This window comes from Numenius arquata, chromosome 7 (assembly GCF_964106895.1).
Source record: "Numenius arquata chromosome 7, bNumArq3.hap1.1, whole genome shotgun sequence".
Taxonomy (NCBI): domain Eukaryota; kingdom Metazoa; phylum Chordata; class Aves; order Charadriiformes; family Scolopacidae; genus Numenius; species Numenius arquata.
The window spans coordinates 26,941,087-26,961,767 of record NC_133582.1 but is presented as its reverse complement, the minus strand read 5'-3'; the positions used below and the strand labels follow the sequence as shown (position 1 = coordinate 26,961,767).

The following is a 20,681-nucleotide window of genomic DNA, read 5'->3' as shown; positions in this document are numbered from 1 at the left end:
AAATACTGACATTATACACTTCCTATAATGAACTTTAGGTACCTTTTCTTCATACTAAATTACCGCAGCCTGGTCAGGTCACTTCTAAGACACCAGTTCCTTCCCACCCAAGAATCCATTTTAATGGCAGGGACAATATCTGTTGTGGGGGCAAGCGCTGATTTGGATTAGCTGTGGATGTAGCTTTTATACAAGACCCTGCATTCACAAAATCTCTGAACGGTTTTTCAAGTTTGCTGAAAATATTTAAAGGTCTCGATAACAGCTTTGCCGCACTGCAGTTGGGGAATACATCCTCAATGAGTGAGGAGCAAGGTTTGTGCACTCTTGCAAGCGTATGGGAGAGAACACGAAAGCAGTAAGCTGGCCAGTAGTAGTCCTGGTTGTAAATTGCGTATCTTCTGTTTCCTCTGCAGGCAAATAATTTCTGAATGCTATCTTCATATCTCTTTTTTTAATAACCTTTTAGTAGAAAGGGTAACAATTATATCTTCCAGGGAGAAGTGTTATGTTGGGGTTAAAAAAATACTTTCATAAAGCCATACCTTTACGAAGAAAAAGGACACGTGTGTCACAAGAGTGGCCATTCCATGAACTGCACCGAGCCAGCTTCAAGACTTAAAATCACATGGGGATAAACCTTTTCCCAGACTAAGCCCGTAACAAAGAGTTTGTGTGTAAGCAACATAATCTACAGAGGAAAAACTTGCCACAATTTTTTTTTTTTAATCGTAACTGAGATACATTTACTAAGCACTGCATGATTCCCTCCTTACACAGGAGTAGCCTCTTAGATGCTTATGCCCTCAAAATACATGCTGAATTAGTTTCTTCCAGCTGGTGTGCTTATTCTGTAAATTTTCTATTAAAGGGGGTTGTGAAGCTTTCTGAGTAGCCATCAAGAGCAGAGCGTTCACGGAGAAATTCTTGCTTTCTTACTAGCTCCTCTGTTGCAGCTTCGGGGGTCCAAATCTAGAAAATATAGGTATTTGTAGTTAATTTGGATGTGACTCCTGCAACTGAAGCATTAAGAAGATACTATTATCCAAAGAGAGCCATGTTCTAGCACTCTTTTCCATCCTGAGACATAAAAGAAAACTACTGTGTCCTCCCAGTAGAAGATAGCACAACAATTTGTGCACGTATAAGCAGGGCATTCTCTTGTTGTCACTTCAAATCTATAACTTGCCATGGGCTTAGATCAGGGATAACGTGGGAAAGAAGATCCAAAGCTAATTGTTTAGAATGACTGACTCAGGCCCAAGATCCCCAGAGTGGGAAATAGTAATTAGCTGTAGAGTCACTGGCAATGTAGCCTTATTCCCCTGAGACCACTGCAGAAACTAGCACAAAACAGGGTTAGAGAAATGGTAAACTCCAAACAAAAGCTTTCAGTCAACAATGCTATTCTTTTCCTTTGTAAGGAAAAAAAAAAATATAAAAAATTACTTCTCTCTCTGATCATCTTTTTCTGTTTCTCAGTTATTTGCAAATGAGTATCAACAAGTCCTTGATACAAAAACTGTATTTCCAGGACTAGAAGATCTCAAAGGTCTCTTCCAACCTAGATGATTCTATGATTCTAAATATTTATGTACTGTTATCCATTTGGTTCAGTAACTGCCACAGACATAATTAATCATGTGATAACTAATTGAGAAGGGAAGTTAGAAGTTGGTGGCAGTCCCGTCTACAGGGACTCGTACAGGGACTCCTTTAAGTGTAAGACTATAAAAATCCATATTATGAACGTAGTTGCATTTGTATTTTACTGCGGGTCTGCTTTAATCCTATTTTAAAACTTGAGAAGAGTGTGATTTCCATGATAATTTGTTTTATGTACGTGTATGTATATAATACATATACACATATGTATGAACTCTTTAGTTTACTGTTGTTTTGTGGCAATCTCTAGCCTGTGTCACATCATCTACAAGCCAGTTGAATTGTGAAGTCATTTCACCAGATGGTTCTGGTTTTTGATCCACAGCAAGGTCTACCTTTAACGCGAAACTGTGCTCATGTTTTGTTATTGAACGTACTTTTCTGGGTTTGAATGCGATGTCATCTTTCTTGGTAGCACCACTGGCTATCAGCGAGTTCAGGTAATTAACACTGTCCTTAATGGAACGTGTTGTCTTTTCAAGAATGGGTTTTTCTAAAACTGGCAGAGATACCTGTGAAGGCTGAGAGAGAAGTGAGCAGTTATACAAATGCAGTGTGTTCGGAAGCAAGGCACACACCCTGCATCACCTCACACCTCTTTTGCTATCTATTTACTGTCTGTGTATTTTTCTTAATCTGTTCAGAATCTGTTTTTCTTCAAGCTGATAATTTTTTTATAACCAAAATTCACGAGAGAAACCTTTTAAAAGGTAGAGGGTGACCGTACTTCTTGGACACTGAAACATGAACTGCTCTTTAAGACTCACAAGGCAATCACCTCGTACCACTGGTGATCCCATCCCGTGATGGGTAAACGAGCACCTAAGGTTGTCATCCTTCTGCCTCTGAATGTCCTATACTATCCCTGACAAATTCAAAACATTTTTGAAAGGGGGAAACCAACTTTTGGCGGCTGGGACATATTTAGTACACTGCTCAGGGCAGGATTGCTCAAGGACATTTCCAGCAATGCAGATAAAATTGCATTTTCTCTCTAAATAGAATCCTGACTGACTAAGAAGTACCACTGGTAAATCAGGAAGATCTGATCCACAGTAAGACAACCAGGATGTGGTCAGGGAGGCTGATGTCAGCTCAGGAACTAGGCAATGGTAAGGTACTCAAGGCTCCCAGGGGGTGCAGGAAAGGCATTCAGAAGCACAACAGCCAAACATCAGCATGGGATTTGAGAAACAGGACTTGGATCAACAGTAGAAAGAGGGAGGATCCGAGACAAGATGGGAAATGAGAAGTCAGCAAGGCTGATATTGAACTCATCGAGGCAATTAGTAGAATGAAAAGACCTTTCTCCTAAGTTGAAGGGCCTTGGTCTTATCCTATGAAGAAAAGGGTGCTCCGTTTTAGAAATTATGGTTAGTAGTTGTTCAGTAGCTACCACAACAGAGCTGGATGATTGTAAACTTTAGGAGAAGAGGAAATATTTTCCTGTGTCCTGTCAGTGATATAGTGCATAATTCTTAAGTGGGACTGGGGAAGGCATGAAGTTCATATAATTAACAAGTCAAAATTTCAACCAATGAACGAGTATGAGTACTGGCAAGAAGGAGTACTGGCTTCTGAAAATACTCACTTTAACAAAACTGCCTTTATAGCTTTAGGGAGATATGGATGGCAAATACATGAAAGAAAAAAGCACTGTACTAACTATTAGGAGATTGATCATTTGTTACCATTTCTCATACCTCTCTTTTCACAGCTTGTATCTCTACAGGCATCAGTGTAGAAGGTGACTTTGCTTTCACAGCTTTTTCTTTCCCTGCTTCTTTTTTTTCTGGTATATCTGACAAATTTTCCAGTTTATTTTGGAGCAGATCAATTATTCTAGAATCTGCAAATACTTTAGCAATATCAAGAGCATTCTTTCCTGCATTTAAAAAAAACAAATACCTGTATAAACCATGAAAATGAACCTTGACGCTTATTGTAACTGGATAATGACACTACAGTCAACTGAATTTAATTACGCTTCTATTTTATTAACCATTCAGTGCGTCAGCAGCGTGCCTGACATTGGCATGAGGACTGGCAGTCATCAGCACTGCTTGCAGAAATAAGGGCTTGCAGAAAGGAGCCTTGAAACCAAATATTGCCAGAATTCTCGGCATGGTTGCTTTGCTCTTAATGTCCTGATATTTGCAGTTTAATATAATGGTCCTGCAGGTTGTAAATTTGATCTTTGAGAGCTGAGAGCATTTAGCACTAGGCTAGCATAGTACAAGGTTAGGAATAGAGGCCAAGTTATTGTAGGTATCTACCTCTTCCAGTGCTTGCTCTATGGCTGGCAAGGAGTCAAGGGAAAGCCTCGTGGTTTAAATAGTGCTGAACACCCTCAATGCCTAAAAAAGGAAAAACTGTCCTGGATCTTATGAGATGAGACACTGTGGCTCTAATCTGCTATGGGAGTTGGAACTTCACATAGTAACAGAAATGGAGAATACACATCCCTTCTATAAGCAGGGTTTCACCTATAAGGCATTTTGGGAAGGAAAAGTCTCATTATATAGCAATACTGTTTCCTATGTTAGAGCAATGGCTTAAAATGTCATAAAAGTTAACTGTTTAAATTACTCCAAAACTAGGGGAAATAATACTGAATGAGGGATCTGCTGTGAGGAGGTAACACTTCGGTATCAGTTCAGATCTGTTTTTCTGTCAAGTACATTTTCTCAGGGATTTAGATTTACATGCTAAGCAGCAAAAGAAATTTTTTAACCAGTGCTGCCTGTGCATAAAAACAAGTGATTTAAACAAGTGGCAGAGTATACACTGGCCACAACTAAAATCTAATTTTCAATCCAATAATATTAATAACTAGCTAGAATTTTTTTCATTAAAGCCACTTATAACTCTGTATATACCCTGTGAGGAGCAATAGCCTCCTTAATCTTGTAATTAATCGTGTTACTTTATTCTCTAGATGCATAAAACCCAGGAAAGCTGACTACTTAGAATAGTGACTCCATACTGTAGAAAACAAATCGAACCTAACTCTTACCTTCATCCCAATCTTGACAGCAATCACAAATTCAGAACGCTTCTCAAAGTTCTCCAAGAACTTAGTTTTTTTAATAAAACGTGTATACACATAAGGAAACAGGCCCTGAGGGGAGAGATTCATATTTACCGTTGCTGTTGGTCAATTCGATGTCAGCACCTGCATCAATTAAAAAATAGACTATGTCCAATCTGCAGATCTCAAGGGCTCTCATTAGCGGGGTTGCATTGCCTATTGCAGGTGCATCCACTGCTGCTCCAGCCTTCACTATCAGTTTAGCAACATCCAGGTGTCCGTTATAGCAAGCGTGATGGAGGGGAGTCCACATGAAATTGTCTGTTGTGTTTACATCAGCCCTACAAAAGAGTAAGAGGAGCTGTGGCAATGGAGCTAGCTTCTAGATACAGTAACATCCACAGCTCCAAGCACAGTCAATGTTAACTGCCCGTCATAAAAATGGCATATTCAATGTAAATAAATATTTTCATATTGCTACTGCTATTCTGAAACCATTTTAGTATCTGATACATGGCTTGTCATGGAATATTAATTAAAAGAGTGTGCCTGGGTGGTGCTCATATCCCTCTCTAAGCCAACACAGGGTCCTCTACATGGAAGTTTTCACAGGCACAGAGAATAATGGGCATTCAAACAGCTTAGTCCTCTAAAACGTTGCTGCTCTTTTTGTTCCAGCTTCACTGAGAATAGCAAAAAGCAGATGAAGGAATTAAAAGAAAAAAACAACAAACCACTTCTGGGCCAAGAAGAGGTGCTGTGAAACATATGGCAAAATTGCCTACTGTCCAATTTATAAATGAGTTAGAAAAGGTCTACCTCAGAAGATCTGAGGATTTAAAACTTTTTCAGCCAGCGTCCCTGGACTAGATCTGTCTCTGCTCCCAGGTTAAAACTGGCACGTTCTGGACGATATGAGGGCTAGTCTGAGGGACACATTTGCAGTGTCCTGCCTTCGGGTGAAGCTGAGGGGAAAAGCATTATCAGCCCTTTAGCAACCAGCTACTGTGGGAGCTTTTGGGCTGGGGGCATCCGAAGGCAAGGCTTGGGGAACAAGAGCCACTTGAGCCCCTTAATGGTGTTAAAAGGGAAGAAATACGGTTCCCCCGTATCTTTGAAGAAAGCACAGTCCATGATCCGTGCCCAGATCCGTGATCTCCCACGTGTGCCACGTGCAGGTTCAGAAGGGGTCAAAACCTCATGAGGGCATTCTCCAGTACTCAAGCAGCGTGAATTATTTTCCATTGTATTTAGGACAGCCTAGAGGTCCTGAACTGAATTAAGGTCGCTGTTCCATTTACTCTAGAGCTGATGTCTTCCCAAAAGACAGGGAGGGAGAAGGAAGCAAAAATTAGGAAGGAAGCTGCTTCCAGGAATAGTTTTTTGCTTTTCAGGTCAGCTAGTTCATATTTAACTCTTTATCAAAAGAACAGATTCATCTATTCATCTTTTCTTGTTTAAATTCTTAATCTTTCTCAGAATTCTACATTTGGTGAGATCTTATCACAGTAAATTTCCCCCATCTACCAGTTTTACCTTTGTTATCTTTTAGTTGCTTAGCTGTTATGGTTTATTCATGTCTTTATATTTCTCTTTAAAATAAGCAGTTCCAGTTTTTCCACTTTCTCTCTCAACCCAGCATTCATGCCTGTACTGATACTCTACCCCGGCATCCTTTTTGCTAACTTCATTCTATCAGAAACAAACCGATTGAAGGGAACAGGGACAACACAGCACTGACTTAAACATTCTTCAGCATTTTCTCCTGACTAAGCATTGAATTTGCCTTTAGCCAAAATTTAACTTACTTCTGAGTCTTTCTGGAACAAGATATAAAGTAGATCCAACCAATTTATGTTTAAACCTCAGCATTTTCTATAGCTCTGGATAAATGTTTTGCTTCTATCAGATATGGATTTGTGACACCGTACTAAAAAGGTTATATTGTCAAAAGTATTTGAACTCCTATGTCAAACTGAAAGTATCTGAAAGTCCATGCTGTTGAAAGGCGCAAAGCTGAACACTGTACTGATAACCTTCCTCTCCATTTTCTGATTTCTGTCAATTGAAAAATCTCAAAATTGGTACTACTTTTTTTTTAACTAAGTTGTTATATTTCTAGGTCAAACTGTTAAATATGATGTGTCTCCAGTGCTGGCTAGTGAGGGTTGACAAAAGCAGTGGAGATTGATTTGCTAGATCAATTTGCTAACTCTTGCAACCTTATCTTTGGACGACCTGAATATACACATTTACACAGCTTTCCATATGCTCCAGGAATGTCAGGGTGCGTAAAGATCCGTGTGCTGTTAAGTCTTTGCAGGAACTGCAACAATGACTACAGCCACTTATCCTGAGAAATGAACGTTAAAATGAATTCTAGCTATAGGTAGAAAAGAAAACTAATGTATCTTTGAAAGATGTTAATTTAAGCGTTTATGTGAATGACTGCAGCAGTCCACCAGTCAAAAGAGATTATGCTATTACACAAGTGTGACTGAATCTTTCTTAAATGGCTTTTGTTTTTAAGCTGTTGCTGAGATTTTTCACAAGTGTGTCTGTAGGCCACAAAATCGCTGAAGCACTTCTAAAGTGAGGAACAGACTAAGTAACAGCATGTGCTTCTGGTGTAAATCCTGCTGCCTGAGGCTGCAGAGGGAAGGGATTATAAGGTTTTTCGCCTTAAAACATTTGCATGCAAAGGACCTGGCATGTGAAACAGGGAAGTTCAGGATTGCCTTAATGATTGAGCTATAAGAGTACTTTGATAATTTCAGGCAAGTCACTTTAGCCAGATTTCCCCAAAATCACCTGTTTATGAGGATGCACTATTTGAGACATAGGTATGAACTAACTGCAGTTCCAATAGACTGGATTTGTAGGTACTCTGCATGTGACCAAAATGTCAACAGCCCAGACACCAAAAATTTCAGACCTAGGGAACTTACTACTTTGGTGTTTCTATTTCCCTGTTACTAAAATGTAGAAAAAATAGTAAACTATCCCTCTGTAACTCAGGACCTTATGGAACTAACTTTAATATTAAACGTTATGTAAATAGAAAACAAACCATAGTCTGCTGTATCCAAATGTTTAATGGAAATTTATGCTTTTGAAAGTTCTTCCAAAATAGCAATTTAAAAAAAAAATCTCTGAAATGGTCTTACCCCCTTTCCAGAAGATACTGCACAACATCTATGTTCCCACTTGCACACGCAGTCATCAAAGGTGTTTTGTAATATTTATCTGTTATGTCTACTGGAACACCCTCCTCAAATGCTTTCTGTAGAGACAGAATGTCTCCTGCTTTCACAAGGTAGTTAATATTCATGTACATCTTCTTTGGCTCATCTATATACCAGACCCGGTCATCGTGCACGGGATGGGCAGATGGGTGGTCTCGGTTAAAATGGCAGCTATCAGCAACGTCCTGAACAGCCTCAATCATGTACACTGGCAAGCCATCTTCCCTAAGTGGGCACGCGCTTTTCGGAATAACGCAAATGGGCACGGGAATGGCAATGCCTTTTTTGCCTCTTCGTTTCTTCCCTTTATTCGCCTTCTTCCCTTTGGGTCCAAAGGACGTTATAAGGCAGCTTTTCTGCAAGTATTTAGAGCCTTTAAGAAATTCTTCTATGTTGATTCCCTCAGACTGAGATCCTTCATGTATTTCAGCAATAGTTTGTATTTGTTCAGTGTTCACAAAGGCACACTGCTTCTGAAGAACTGATATAAAATCATCTTTAGCTACAGTCCCATCTCCTTGGTCGACAGCCTCAAATGCCTTGCGGAGGGCAACCTGGTGCTCTAAGGACCAGTCGTAGAGCTTCAGTGCCCAGAGGGGGTTGTCCTCCTTAGCATCAGGCTTGGATTGTTTTTTAAATGTATTTTCAACTTTCCGCAATTCTGCTGCAGCTGCTTTAAAACCACTTTCCTTGGCAAGGGCTCTTGGGGTCTTTGTTAACAAGTTTGTCCATGTAGGATCACAGCCTAAACACATGGGCACAATTTCATGCAACTAATTGTCACAGGTCTACAAATTTATACTGTCTTAACTATAAATAGCGATAGTAGATGGAACCACGCCATCGGTCTCAGACTGGAAGGTTAACCAAGTGTATTTGTTGTATTTGTTTCCCAAAGGAAGATTCATTGGGCAACCCATGCTCTACTTACCTGTCCCCTCATGAATGTGTATAGAAAGGCAGAAGTTTAGTGAAAATTTTACATTTTTACTTAAAGTGGTGAGCAACGCTAAGAAGAAATAAACTAAGATTAAAATGTCACTCACTGTTCTATATTCCAACCTTGCAATTTGGCAATGAACCAGTAGTTAAACGTTTATTTCAATCACAAGAACAGAATATACAATTTTGCATGGTGCTCTTGAATCAAATCTTGAAGTGATGTAATTACCTGATTAAGTTAGAAAATGATCATAGCTTCTTTGACCTGTGTTTCAATGCCCACAGGCGCCAAGTTTTTTCCATGACTATGCTGAGATATTTTTTTTAAATGATCAGCAAATCAAAAATTAATTTTCTATTGGAAGCTTCAATATAATACTTCTAAAAACAACTAAAACCAGAACCACTTAATACAGTTCAGTTCTAAATGGTACAAACTCGTGATGTTTCTGCTGCTTTCTTTAAGGAATGTTTTATCTCAGCCACGTTAGTAGAAATAAATCATAATAGCCTATGTTAGGCACTTATTAATGAGAATTACATATGCCACATGATGCCTCAGAGAGTCCAATCTTTCATAAATGTCAAAGTGAAATCTCTCCTTTATCACAGAAAAAGAATATACGTGATAATTGCAGAGTAACTTATTTTTAATTTACCTCTTTGTCCTATAAACTTGCAGCAACTTGCAAATCCTCCCTCTGCAGCATAATGAAGTGGTGTGTTACCATTCATAGCAATCAGGCCCAAATCTCCATTATAAGCTGAAATAATCCTCAAAATCTAGAAAAACAAAGACAGTACCACCAAAAATCTTGTCTGTTTATTTAGATAGAGAAATGGGAGAATGACTTACAAATAAATGCAATGTCATATGTTCCCAGTTTATATACTGAACTTCTCTCTCATGCCCTGCTGATCAACATGCACATAACATTCAAGTTTTCTACAGTACCGCGCTTACTTAACTGAGGAAATAGAGCCTTGCTCAGTTCTAGACATCAGGGACAATATTCACACCTGCCAGCATTCTGCAGGCCACGGTCTTAAAGTAACGCTCGTGTTGCATGCACAGTCAAAACTGCATAACTTTATATACTTTGAAGATGATACGGGGGATAAGAAGAAAGTGCCCACTTGCAGCTGTTTGCATCTGCCCTTCTTACAATGGTAATGTTTCATCCAAGTTACACTGCTGTGACATGCTACATGGTGAGAGAAACAAGCTCTCCAATGGAGCCGGTCACACCAGACAGGCACACTAGCACACATGCTCAGAGGTACCTTGCCAAAAAAGGCTCTGCAATTATAAGAGAGATTCTATCACTGCTGGATTTCCTTGGATGCTTAAAAAGGAGCTGCTTTTGATTGCTGATTATTATGCTTTGATCAGCTGAGATACTGGACTCAAATCAAAAAAAAAAATCAAACAACAACAAAAAAACCCAAACCCCACACAACTCCCAAAAAATCCAACATAAGACCACCCCAGGTTTGGCTTTGCAGCGATGCTTTAGCACCACAAATGATGATACCTCAAAAAAGCCTCCTTTGGCTGCGAAATGTGCAGCGCTGTGTCTTTCATTGTCAAATAGGTTAACATCTACTCCTCTCTCGAGCAGACCACGCACCAGCTCAAGAACGCCTTCTCTTGCAGCTTCCATTAAGACTGTGCGACCCGTAGCCTGCAAGGTCAAAAGAAAACAATTCAGAATTTGTTTCGTGTGCTACTTCAGATTGGAACAATATGATCTGATTGTTGCAAGGTGGCATAAAGCTGAAGGTCTCCTTTTTAAGTTTTACCAAAAAAAGGAGACAAGTCTAATAGTTTCAAAGACATTTGCAGGTACACTTTAAGAATCTATTCATAATGCTGCTAAAATATGTGTGGTCAAATCCCAGCAACTCAAATACTTTAGTAACTTGAGTCCCTTGAATAGTCCCCATGAAAGTCAATTCCTTAGTTAAGGAATTTTTTATTCCGTGTGCATGTTCTCATGCACATTTACAAATTTAACACAAAATACCACCCCTATCATGAAAGAGCATAGGGAGCTATGGCTGGAAGAGTGTTATGGGGAAGGCAGAGCAACTGGGGAATTCCACTTCTGTCTGAGAGGAAAAGTTCACATTCTAATACATTAAGGCTGTGTATTTTTTTAGATAATAGTGTATGTTTGTGATTTTTGTCATTAGCAGTACCTATTTTCTTTATAATGGCTGACTTTGATAGATCAGGTGACCTTCCCAAGAACAGAGCACATCTTGGATCAGGGATCGCCTGCTATTAACATGTCGGCCCACAGCACCACTTACAATATCTGACTTGTCACTCTACAGAGGGGCAAAGAGAGCAGTGGACCGTGGATACGTTCCACTGAACCATATGGTCTTCCCCAATATCTGCCTTTCTCTGGGCCTAGCAAACCATTCCCATTATGTGACCGGGTATATGCGCATTGTATTACCAAAAAACCGCAAGTTTCTCATATTGCAGGTACACTGAGTGCATGAAGTGGACACGTGCGTGAGAGTATCGGATAAGGATGGCCAAATGTTGGTTTTGCTATAGGTACAAGCTAGGAAGGATACTGCAAAACTAGGACCAAAGCAAAAGCCATTGGTAGCTTTAAGTGAAAACTTGAACTTCTTGACTTGATCAACAGCACAGAGCTTCAGTCCTTCAGGTCTTTGCTAAACTACAGAAGTAAACAAATAAATGACTAAGACATACAAAAGAGAGAAAAGAGTTTCTTATGCCTCGTTCCTGCCTTGATTCCCCATCATGTTTTTCATGCTGGACTCACCTTCTAGTGAGTATTATTTCAACTCTGAAAATGTTAGGGCACATTGAGGCAAAGTAAAAATCAGTACTGCTCTGCTGAAGTACAGTGAACTGCAATTTCTAAGAGTTGGCCTAATTACATTTTGGTTTTGTAAAATGTTTGCGCTCTAATCTACAAAAATCTAAATCAGGATACGTGGTTCAAGCAGAAGACTTAAATCCCTGCTCCTGCAGAAAAGGGAGATACAGAAGGGCATAGGCATGGCCACAGAGTTAAGCGTTTGTTAAGCTCTGTTATTTTAATGTGAGCGTTTAAGGTCATATACTCTAGTCATCTGGTAACTATTCTATCTCCTGTATATATGTTCTTAGTTATAGAAATACTCATACTGGGTTTCTTGCATTGGGATTTGCTCCTCTTTCCAAGAAATTCAGACATATTTCTTTAATATCATGAGCTTGCTCACAGGCTTGTAGAAATACAGGCTTCCCATCGGCAGTACAGTTGTTAACATCTGCACCATAATCCAAGGCAATTTGTGTGCAGTTGTAGTGCCGCCTTGTAGGTAAAATACAGTAAAACAAAATTCCTGCAAAGAAAAACAGCAGGGATTCAGGTGCAATACTGAATGGTAAGACAGGTTACTGGGGCTGTAAGTTTCACAGCTGAATGGACAAACTCCTTCAATAGGGACCTATCAACTTCTTTTATGCAAAAAAGACTTCTAGTTTAGGGCCTTTGAACTTGGGGAGTAAACCAGAATTTAATGTGATAGGTCACGGGAGGAACATGATTCTCAATTGCAAGTTATCTTTCAGCTACGTACTGGAGGGACCTATGATTTAAAGGCCTAGACTGTTCAGGAAGAAGTATTTTCGTTTCATCAAAGCTCTTACGGCCAATAGCTTCTGTTGACTGTAAGGACTACCCTCAACCACGGTTCCTCTCTACAGGTTGGACACAACATATGTAGCAAGCGTGTAACACATCAAGGGGTCATTTTATGGTATTTCTGGTCTGAGAAGCTTCCCTTCTACTTACCTTTCCCTTCATTATCCACAGCAGTCATGTCTGCTTCAGCTTTTGCTAATAAATCCAAAGCCACCTCATGGCCTAGCTCAGCTGCCCTCATTGCTGGAGTACGTCCCATGTTGTCCTGGACATCTGGATGTGCTCCCTGTTCCAGCAAGAAGCTGCACATGTCAGTATCATTTTTAATGCAAGCCAAATGAAGGGCACTATGTCCTTCCGTAGGCTCTGTGAAATTAATGAGATTTGGGAATCCATTCTGGACCAGATTTTCTATTTGCTTCTTGTCTTTCTGGTGAACGCATTGAAGAAGCTTGTAGATCTGTAATTTTCTAAGTCTGTTATCTACTGGTAACATCCTGGAATAAGAAAAAATGTCTTCTTTCAAGGAAGTAATGCCTGCATGGAGAAAGAAGAAAACATGCAAACACAGAGATGTGATTATAATTATACATCAGTGAGAACAAGAATCGAATTATGTTCAAGGTATGAAAATATCCACTTTAACTTGACAGAGCACTGAGCTTTGAATGAATTTATCTCATTTAGTATATATACCATATATAGAGACTATATAGACACATGTAGCACCTTGCAAAATTGTTCTTTTTAGTCTTCAAACTGTTCTGAAGAAATCTCATTCAAGGTGAAAATTAAGTTAAGAAACTATAAGGTAACTGCTTTCCATTCAAGGAACTGTTACAATGTACAATTACTTGGAAGCCTAAAGGAAGGCTGATCATCTGTCATTTTAGTACTTCAAAGGGGAAAAAAAAAATCACAAGTCACAGTGTTCTCTGCACTTGCTGAAACATAAAATTGGTACTAGCATCACCTCATCAATACCTGAGCACTGCCTTTTTTTTTTTGGTAGCTGATGTGTGAACTTCCTGCCGGGCTGTGTGCATAAAAAAGGAAATTGCATTTCTCTGCAGCAAAATCCTTGGGGAAAAAAGATGCAGACAGTGGGGTACTGGCATGGAATAAGGTTCCCCCAGGCTGATGCAACACGTGATTCTCAAGAAAAGTGCGATGCAGGAAACCAGCTTTGCATTTGCCTCAGTTCTGACTTTTTTTAAAGGCTTTTTAGCCTCTTTTAGCTAATCTCAGCACTTGTGGCTGAAGGGCCAAGCAAGGGGCAGACATTATAAGGACCATTTCTGAAACTTGCTTAAGTGGATGGGAAGCTTCCTATCAGCATCAGCAAGCCTTGAGTCAGCCTGTCCTCCAAAAATGACAGTGAGTTTACAGGACACACAACAAAAAATGTAGAGGAACATTTACTGGAATATAAGGAATATTCCTGTTGGGGAATGTTTGGGGTGGGGAGGGTGTTTATTAGCAATACAGCCTGTAAATGGGACCACTCAGCAATCTGCCTGGCTGCTGCTGCATGCTTTGTGGCTCTCCAAGGAAAGGTGAGTTTTAAGAGAGAGATCCAGAAGGATGCACAATTCCAACAGACTTTTTGAGGCAACACCTCCCATTCTGGAAAGGAAGCCTGAGAGAAAACTGCAGGAAAAGTAGAAAAAAATGATTGAATCATGTTGGGAATGGATACAGAGCGGTACCACAGGTACAACACGCCAATTGCCGTTTCTGTAACTACTGTCTTTCATGTCTTTTGAAGTTCTGTGGCCAGGCTATTTTTGGAGCAACAGAGACAGGGGTCGAGTTTACTGTTGACAAATTTCGGAGAACTGTCCCTCTTGTGTTTTCCCCCGCTACACAAGCTCCTTTGGCACTCTCCCTATGCATCTGGCCATGCTGTCTAAAGACACCTGCAGCCCTGAGTCAGGCGCTATGTGCAAAACAACCCCTTACACCATCTGACACATCTGATCACTCTTGCTCTGTAACAGTTAAAATAACAGAGGTGTTTCAGGAGAGGAATAATGAAAAGATAAGGAGGGCCATACAGACACCTGGAGCCACTTAAAAGCTGCCCTTTCTGGTCTATATAACATTGCAAAAATACTGTAAAATGCTCTTGTTTTGCTAGAAAAACTGTTGTTGTAAAAGTTTTGATCAGCTCTATTTCTTTTTGTGTTTTATTTGAATTATTATTATAAGCTGCTCACTTGCATAAGTGTTTAAGTGGGCACTAAAATGCAAATACTTTCTCTTTGCAATGTAATCTGATCAGAGTAGGTCAGCTGCTCCCACAGTTTGGGGTCTTTCTCGCATTTGAAAATGACGTTGCTTAAATGCTAAATTCTTTTCTGTGTAGGTCTTACACAACCCTCATTCTGATTATATAGAAGGTTTATTCTTACATTGCATGATTAAATCATTAAGTAGCAATAATTTAAATCTGTTACCTGTGGCTTCTTTATTCTCATCTTTATCATGTTGTGCTTCTTGTGGCATATTGTCCTGTGAAAGGGAATAAATGCAGACATTTATTTTTTTTTTCCTGACAGGGATTACAGGTATAGCAGCACTCTACTCCTAGAGTTGAGTTGAGAAATAAGGCTACTTCTGGGTAATGCCCTTGTAGAAGTGAAAACCTGAGTCCCCTGTGGAGCCTAGCTTTTAGAGCCTGAAACTTTAGGAAGTAATTTCTGAGCAAATCCTCAGTACAGGAAGTTTTTCCTGGCTTTTGAGCACAGGGAAAGAAGCAGTGTAAACTCTGCAGGGGCTGTGGCAGGGAGGAGCAAGAAGATACTGCAGGGAAGGTTATTACAGTACTTAAACCATTGAAATTCAGCAAGAAAAATGTTTTTAAAGATACTTAGATGGAGCCAACAAGCTTAAATGTTCTCTCAAACTCTTGTTCCATTTCCCACCACCCTGCAGCAGTAAGGAACTTGGGTTCACTTCCAAAAATGGGATCCTTTCTTCCCACTGTAATTCATTATTTGCACCTGGATTTTGCGCATCAGTTTTTCAGGAACTCATTTTCAGGAACTCATTTAGGACCAAAACTTGCCTAACACTACACTCAGTCTCCGAATTATAAGCACCCAGAATAAGCATGTCCCAGAATGCCATTTTTTCCAGTGGGTGAGACGACACACTTGCAAAAACTAAAAGTGAAATAAGTACATGATTAGGTATTACTTGCTCCCTATAACCTTTGCTCCATTCAGGACATGAGACTGGCAGCACACCTTACAGTTATTGCATTTTCCCTTTTGCTCACAGGGTAATGTATTACACTCCTTTACAATCTTAGCCCAAATTCAGCCTGATCAGTTTTTCCTGGTACTTTTGAGATGCTTATCATAGTATTCTTTTAATACTTCACCACTGTAAAAAAATTATTTCCATAAACAAAAGTGAAATTATTTTCATCACAATGTTGAAGTACGCTATCGCAGCTCAACCACCAGTGAGATCCTACCCAGTTTAAGTCTGCGCTTCAAAGCATCAAGAACCAACAATTTACATGAAAACAACTGTAACATTTAAACTGTGACAGTTAATATTTCTTTACATAATTTCCTGAAAGTGACTGGACCAAGTTTTATTAGAAGTTTCTACAGTAACAGAATCAAAGTAAGACAGGTGGGATAGAAAACTCTATCCAGAGTCAGGTAAAGTTACAAGCAAGTGAAACAGGCTCCTATAATGAAAATATAACTACAGCATCTTGCAAATTTTCATTAAATAAATGCTACCAACCATACCTACTTCATACAGTTTTTATCATTTAACCTGTAACAGATGTTTTAATGGAAAATGAGGGATTGTTAATGTGGCTTTGAGACAGCCATGCTCCGGGGAGGGCTTCATGAAGCTATAATCATAAATCCCAAATTTGTTACATCTGCTTAGCAACAATTTTATCTGTTGACAAACATCAACAGAATCGCTACCTTCAGTCTGCCAGCTTGTATCATTGAGAACATGAACTCATTTCAAATTCAGATTAATCCTTTTCCTGGTACACCTAGTATTAAGAAAATAATTTTAATCAGATTCTTGTTTTCTCACAAAGCTTTCCAAGCTGTGATCCAGGTACATTGATAGAGAGGGAAGGTCTGATGGCCAGCAATCTCACTCGCTGACTCTCTGTGGAAGGCTGGTGCCTGACTGCTGCTGGAAGCACTTGTGACTCCTTTTTGAAAGTTTTCAACGTTTTTCAGTTTCAACATTTCAAGTTGAAAACATCGCTTTAATTAACACTGTTCACAAACCAGTAAACAAAATTTTCATGTTTTTTATCTTTAGTGAGAGAAAATAGCTTGGCACTTTCTAAATTTAATCCGTTTGCATGCTGGCCACAGAGATAAGCATGAGCCCCGTATGCTGGTATAAAAGATACCAAAATGGTAACACTGCCATACTGTATTTACAGCTTTATACAAATAATTGCATTGGATTTTTGGCTGTGACTAATGTTTAGTAGGAGCGATCCAGCAAAATCCCCCCTTAAACTGAATTCTAGTATAATAAGCAGCCTATAATGCTGGGATTTCTCTTCAAGCTCTTCTTGGTCTTAACCCCCAAGAAATGCTTTGCCTTGGGGTGAGGCACTGCGTAGCGCTGAGTGATGATCGCCTCCACTCTGAGTTGAGCAGGTTTCAATCTCGTGTTGAGATCTCGGCCCCAATACTGGGAAACTGGGCCCAGTCCTAAGCTGTGTACAGACGGTGCCGGCTGGATTTGATCACAAAATGCGCATTCTTTTGTCTGCAGTTTGCCTTGGGACTTCCAGTTGCTTTAGTGTTGACCTAAACTGGAATGTAATAGAGGCCCGGTGGGACCAGGCAGCACCTGGCAATCAGGAGAATGACCGAGGCCAGCTGGGGAGAGGGGCTGAGAGGAGGTGGCTCCTGGGCAAAAAGGAGAGCTTGGGCTCCCTGCAGGCCCCGGGACTGCTGGGGTGTTGGTGATGAGGTGCTGCTGGGCTCAGGGGGCAAGGAACTGGGGGTGCACCTGCTCCCTCAGAGCCTGAGGTAAGGGATAAAGCTGCTGTTAGCTGGTTTTCCTTGGGCTGCACCTTGGAGAGACAAATGGCCTGTAGAGGAGAGGGGCTTTAATGTGAGAGGAGCTGCTGGAAAGGGAGCACGTTGCAGAGCTGGCGTTGTCCCACGCTGTACTGAAGTGGTGAGGACTTGTGAGGCGATGCAGAAAGACAAACTGAGGTAACTTCCAGCCCACCCTGCTCGGAGAGAGGTGCCGGCTGTAAGGGGGCGGGGGGGGTACCGATGTCTAGTGTGGAGGATTTTGTTAATGAATCTGAAGCGCGGCAGGTCTGTGGTGCTGCTCCGCCTTGCATGCGGTGCCCCACACTGGCACCCCTCGCCCTGGCCAGCAGAGAGCCGGATTCACCCTCCCCAACCCCTCAGCAGCAGATGGGGAGGCAGCCCCCCGCCTCGCCTCGGCCGGCCTCCCTCACCGGCCCGGGCCGCAGCCCCTCACCGGCCACTCACCTGAAGAACCACCACCGGCCCCCCGAAAGCCCGGCGGCAGCGGCCGGGCCCTCAGCGCCGCCTCGCCCCGCCGGCCTAGGCCGCGCCCGCCATTGCCGCCCGCCGTCTCCATGGCAACGGGGCGGCCGCGCTGGCAACGGGCGGGCGGGAGAGGCGTGAGGCGGCTGCTTCCCGGCGCCGGCCTTCTCTCCCCTCCTGTGGAAAGTGGGGCCGGGCAAGTGGTTTCACCGCTAAATTTAACTGGAATCACGGGCCGCAAAAACGGAGTGGCAAGGTCTCTGTGTAACCCAAGTTCCCAGCCGTCCACGAAGGGTCTGTGTAGGACTCCGAGGTAAATTAAGGCTCGTTAGACTTGAATCGAAACACAACTGCTTGGAGACCTGACTGGAAGGAGCAACCGGTTTATTAATGGGGACAAAAAATAAATGTCAGTGCCAACAAATGGGAGAAAACACTCAAAACTGTGTAAGCGAGTGGAAACAAAAGTCATTCTGGCATGCAAACACCGGTAACACTGCGGCTTCCCAAGCTCTCCCTGCTGCTTTTCCGGCCCTTTCCCTCAGCCCCACACCGTCCAGCCCCGCTGCTCCCCGTGGGCTCCATGACCGTGCGTGGGGTGATGGCAGCGGGAAGGCTGCTCGTCTTCTGCCCGGCCAAGGCTGGCTGTTGGATTGTTTGCAAAGTGCCTCCAGCATGAGGAAGTTCAACAACCAAGTTGGGGTGGTTTTTTTTGTTGGTTTTGTTTTTGATATGGAATCTCTCCTGCCAGGGAAGCTGGATGCAGGTCCAACGGCGTGGCAAGGCGGACGACACACAGCGTGGGAATGTGGGGTGAGTCACAGCAATAGAGAACATCGGTTTAGCATAAAGTATTTTATTATTTCCCCTGCAAGGAGTGCCATTCATATGGTGGCTGTTTTGTGCTAGCACTTCGTAGTGTGAGTTGGCTGGGTTGTTAGTCTTGCACTGTTCTGCCTTGGTGGATTGCTTTCCTCTTTGGAAAATATATTGTCCAGGCCCTTCTCCTCTTTCTCCTCGGTCACACTTAAATAGGTGCTGCAGACATGGCACAGCAGAAGTTGTTTCCCTGACTATTCTGTGTGAGATTTTTTTTTTTTTTTTTGCTTTTGCTGTTCCCACAGAGACGCACGTGTCTTGGCCTAAGGTGAATTTTTCTTTTTTCGCTTTGTAGAGAAGCACACACTAAATTCGCATTAGAAAAGCTAGCACGTGTATTTTGAAATTTAGGCCAATACAAAAATAACCGATTCTCCTGTCTGAAACACCTGCAAAACTTGACTCTGGAAATTGTGGAAGCTCTGGAACCAGACCTTAACAAGTGTGCTATTTCACCTCAAGTGTGAACATGTGTATAAGTTCATGTGTGTTTTGGGGGGAATATTTACATTTTTATACTTTATTTATTTTCTCAGAGCGATCATTTTTCCATGAACTTTTTGAGAGTGATAATTAGGACTCATGATTCAAGAAGCAAAACATCCTTTTTCAACAGCTGAACATCATACTGGGTGTTTCAAAGCACTGTGGCTTCAAGAGCACAGCATCTCTGCCTTGCTGGCTGCTGCTCTGCTATTAGGGTACAGCAACAACTCCAAAATAAATAGGATCACAACCCTGTTAGAGAAACTTGAACTATTCCCTGCCTTTAGAGATGAACACAACTTATCAGAGAAAATTTTTCCAAGGTCTGAAGCTTCAAGCTGTTGGGCTCCTTTTGGCTGACAGCTCAGTTTTGGAGGAGCGCCAAGCCTAGTGCAGGAATGCAAGCGGGATGGTGGTGTTAAGTATGAAACTGACTGCACTAAGGAAAAAAAGGTGTAAACTGCCCAGAGCTTTGAACATACCCTAGAGCCTTGTAGCTGGAGATGACAGCTCCCAGAGCCGAACCTGGGAAACACAGCACAAATTGAGACACAGTTCTCCCACAGTTTTGTACAGACCAGGATGTCTGTGTACCACCTCAGTCATCTTCTGGGGGCAATGCTGTCCACCAGTTTGTCGTGACATAACTTAGGGTGGCCTTGAGGCCACTCTGTCCTGGGAGCTCTAAGCACGTACCTTCTCCTCCCACACAGGTACATCTCTAATGGACCACAGTCAGGAAGGAGCAATGTCCATTCCTGGGACCATCCCAGAGGTGTTCCACTGGCTTCATGATTACCTGGATGAATGCAATCTGTGGAGCCCATTGCAGATAGGTTTTGCCCACTGTGTCAGCATCTGATAACGAGATAATCAGTAGTAAATAATTTCCTACCCAGAATTATTCCAAAGAACATTTATTACTGAGAAGCATACGTGTTTTCCCCTTGTTTTACACACTCTTAAACATTAACCTCAATTGCTTGTGCAACATACATGCTTCATCATGATAGGTGAAGCCCCCTTTACTGATATGCTCACTTTACAGCTCCAGAATGGTCTAATTGCACATGAAAAGATTTCACTGCTGAACCGCTGCTTCAAAGTGTTTGAAATATAAAGGCTGTGAGGTTTTGTTTGGTGCTAGCAGAAGGTGCTAGACTGACAGCACTGCATGGTCCCTGTACGGCACAAGTGGAATAATATAGCTGTCATCCTC

General features: G+C 41.6%; 1 protein-coding gene across 1 annotated transcript; it reads right to left on the bottom strand.

The window, feature by feature from the left end:
- Window positions 1-846: 846 nt before the first annotated feature.
- ANKEF1 (ankyrin repeat and EF-hand domain containing 1) lies at window positions 847-15,068 on the bottom strand. Its single transcript, XM_074150755.1, has 11 exons — window positions 15,020-15,068; window positions 13,525-13,533; window positions 12,711-13,097; window positions 12,059-12,258; window positions 10,419-10,568; window positions 9,543-9,666; window positions 7,864-8,686; window positions 4,811-5,037; window positions 3,369-3,550; window positions 2,043-2,186; window positions 847-972 (listed from the first exon to the last, which is right to left on the bottom strand). The coding sequence occupies exons 1-11, from the start codon at window positions 15,066-15,068 to the stop codon at window positions 847-849; spliced, it is 2,421 nt and encodes an 806-aa protein (XP_074006856.1).
- Window positions 15,069-20,681: the final 5,613 nt, after the last annotated feature.

Coding starts and splice junctions, on each gene's coding strand:
- ANKEF1 (XM_074150755.1), bottom strand. CDS start 15,068: ATGCCACAAGAAGCACAACATGATAAAGATGAGAATAAAGAAGCCACA. Junction 8,687..9,542: donor CAAGTTTATAGGACAAAGAG/GTAAATTAAAAA, acceptor CCATGTGTTTAG/GCTGTGATCCTACATGGACA. Junction 973..2,042: donor TCGCATTCAAACCCAGAAAA/GTACGTTCAATA, acceptor TATATTTTCTAG/ATTTGGACCCCCGAAGCTGC.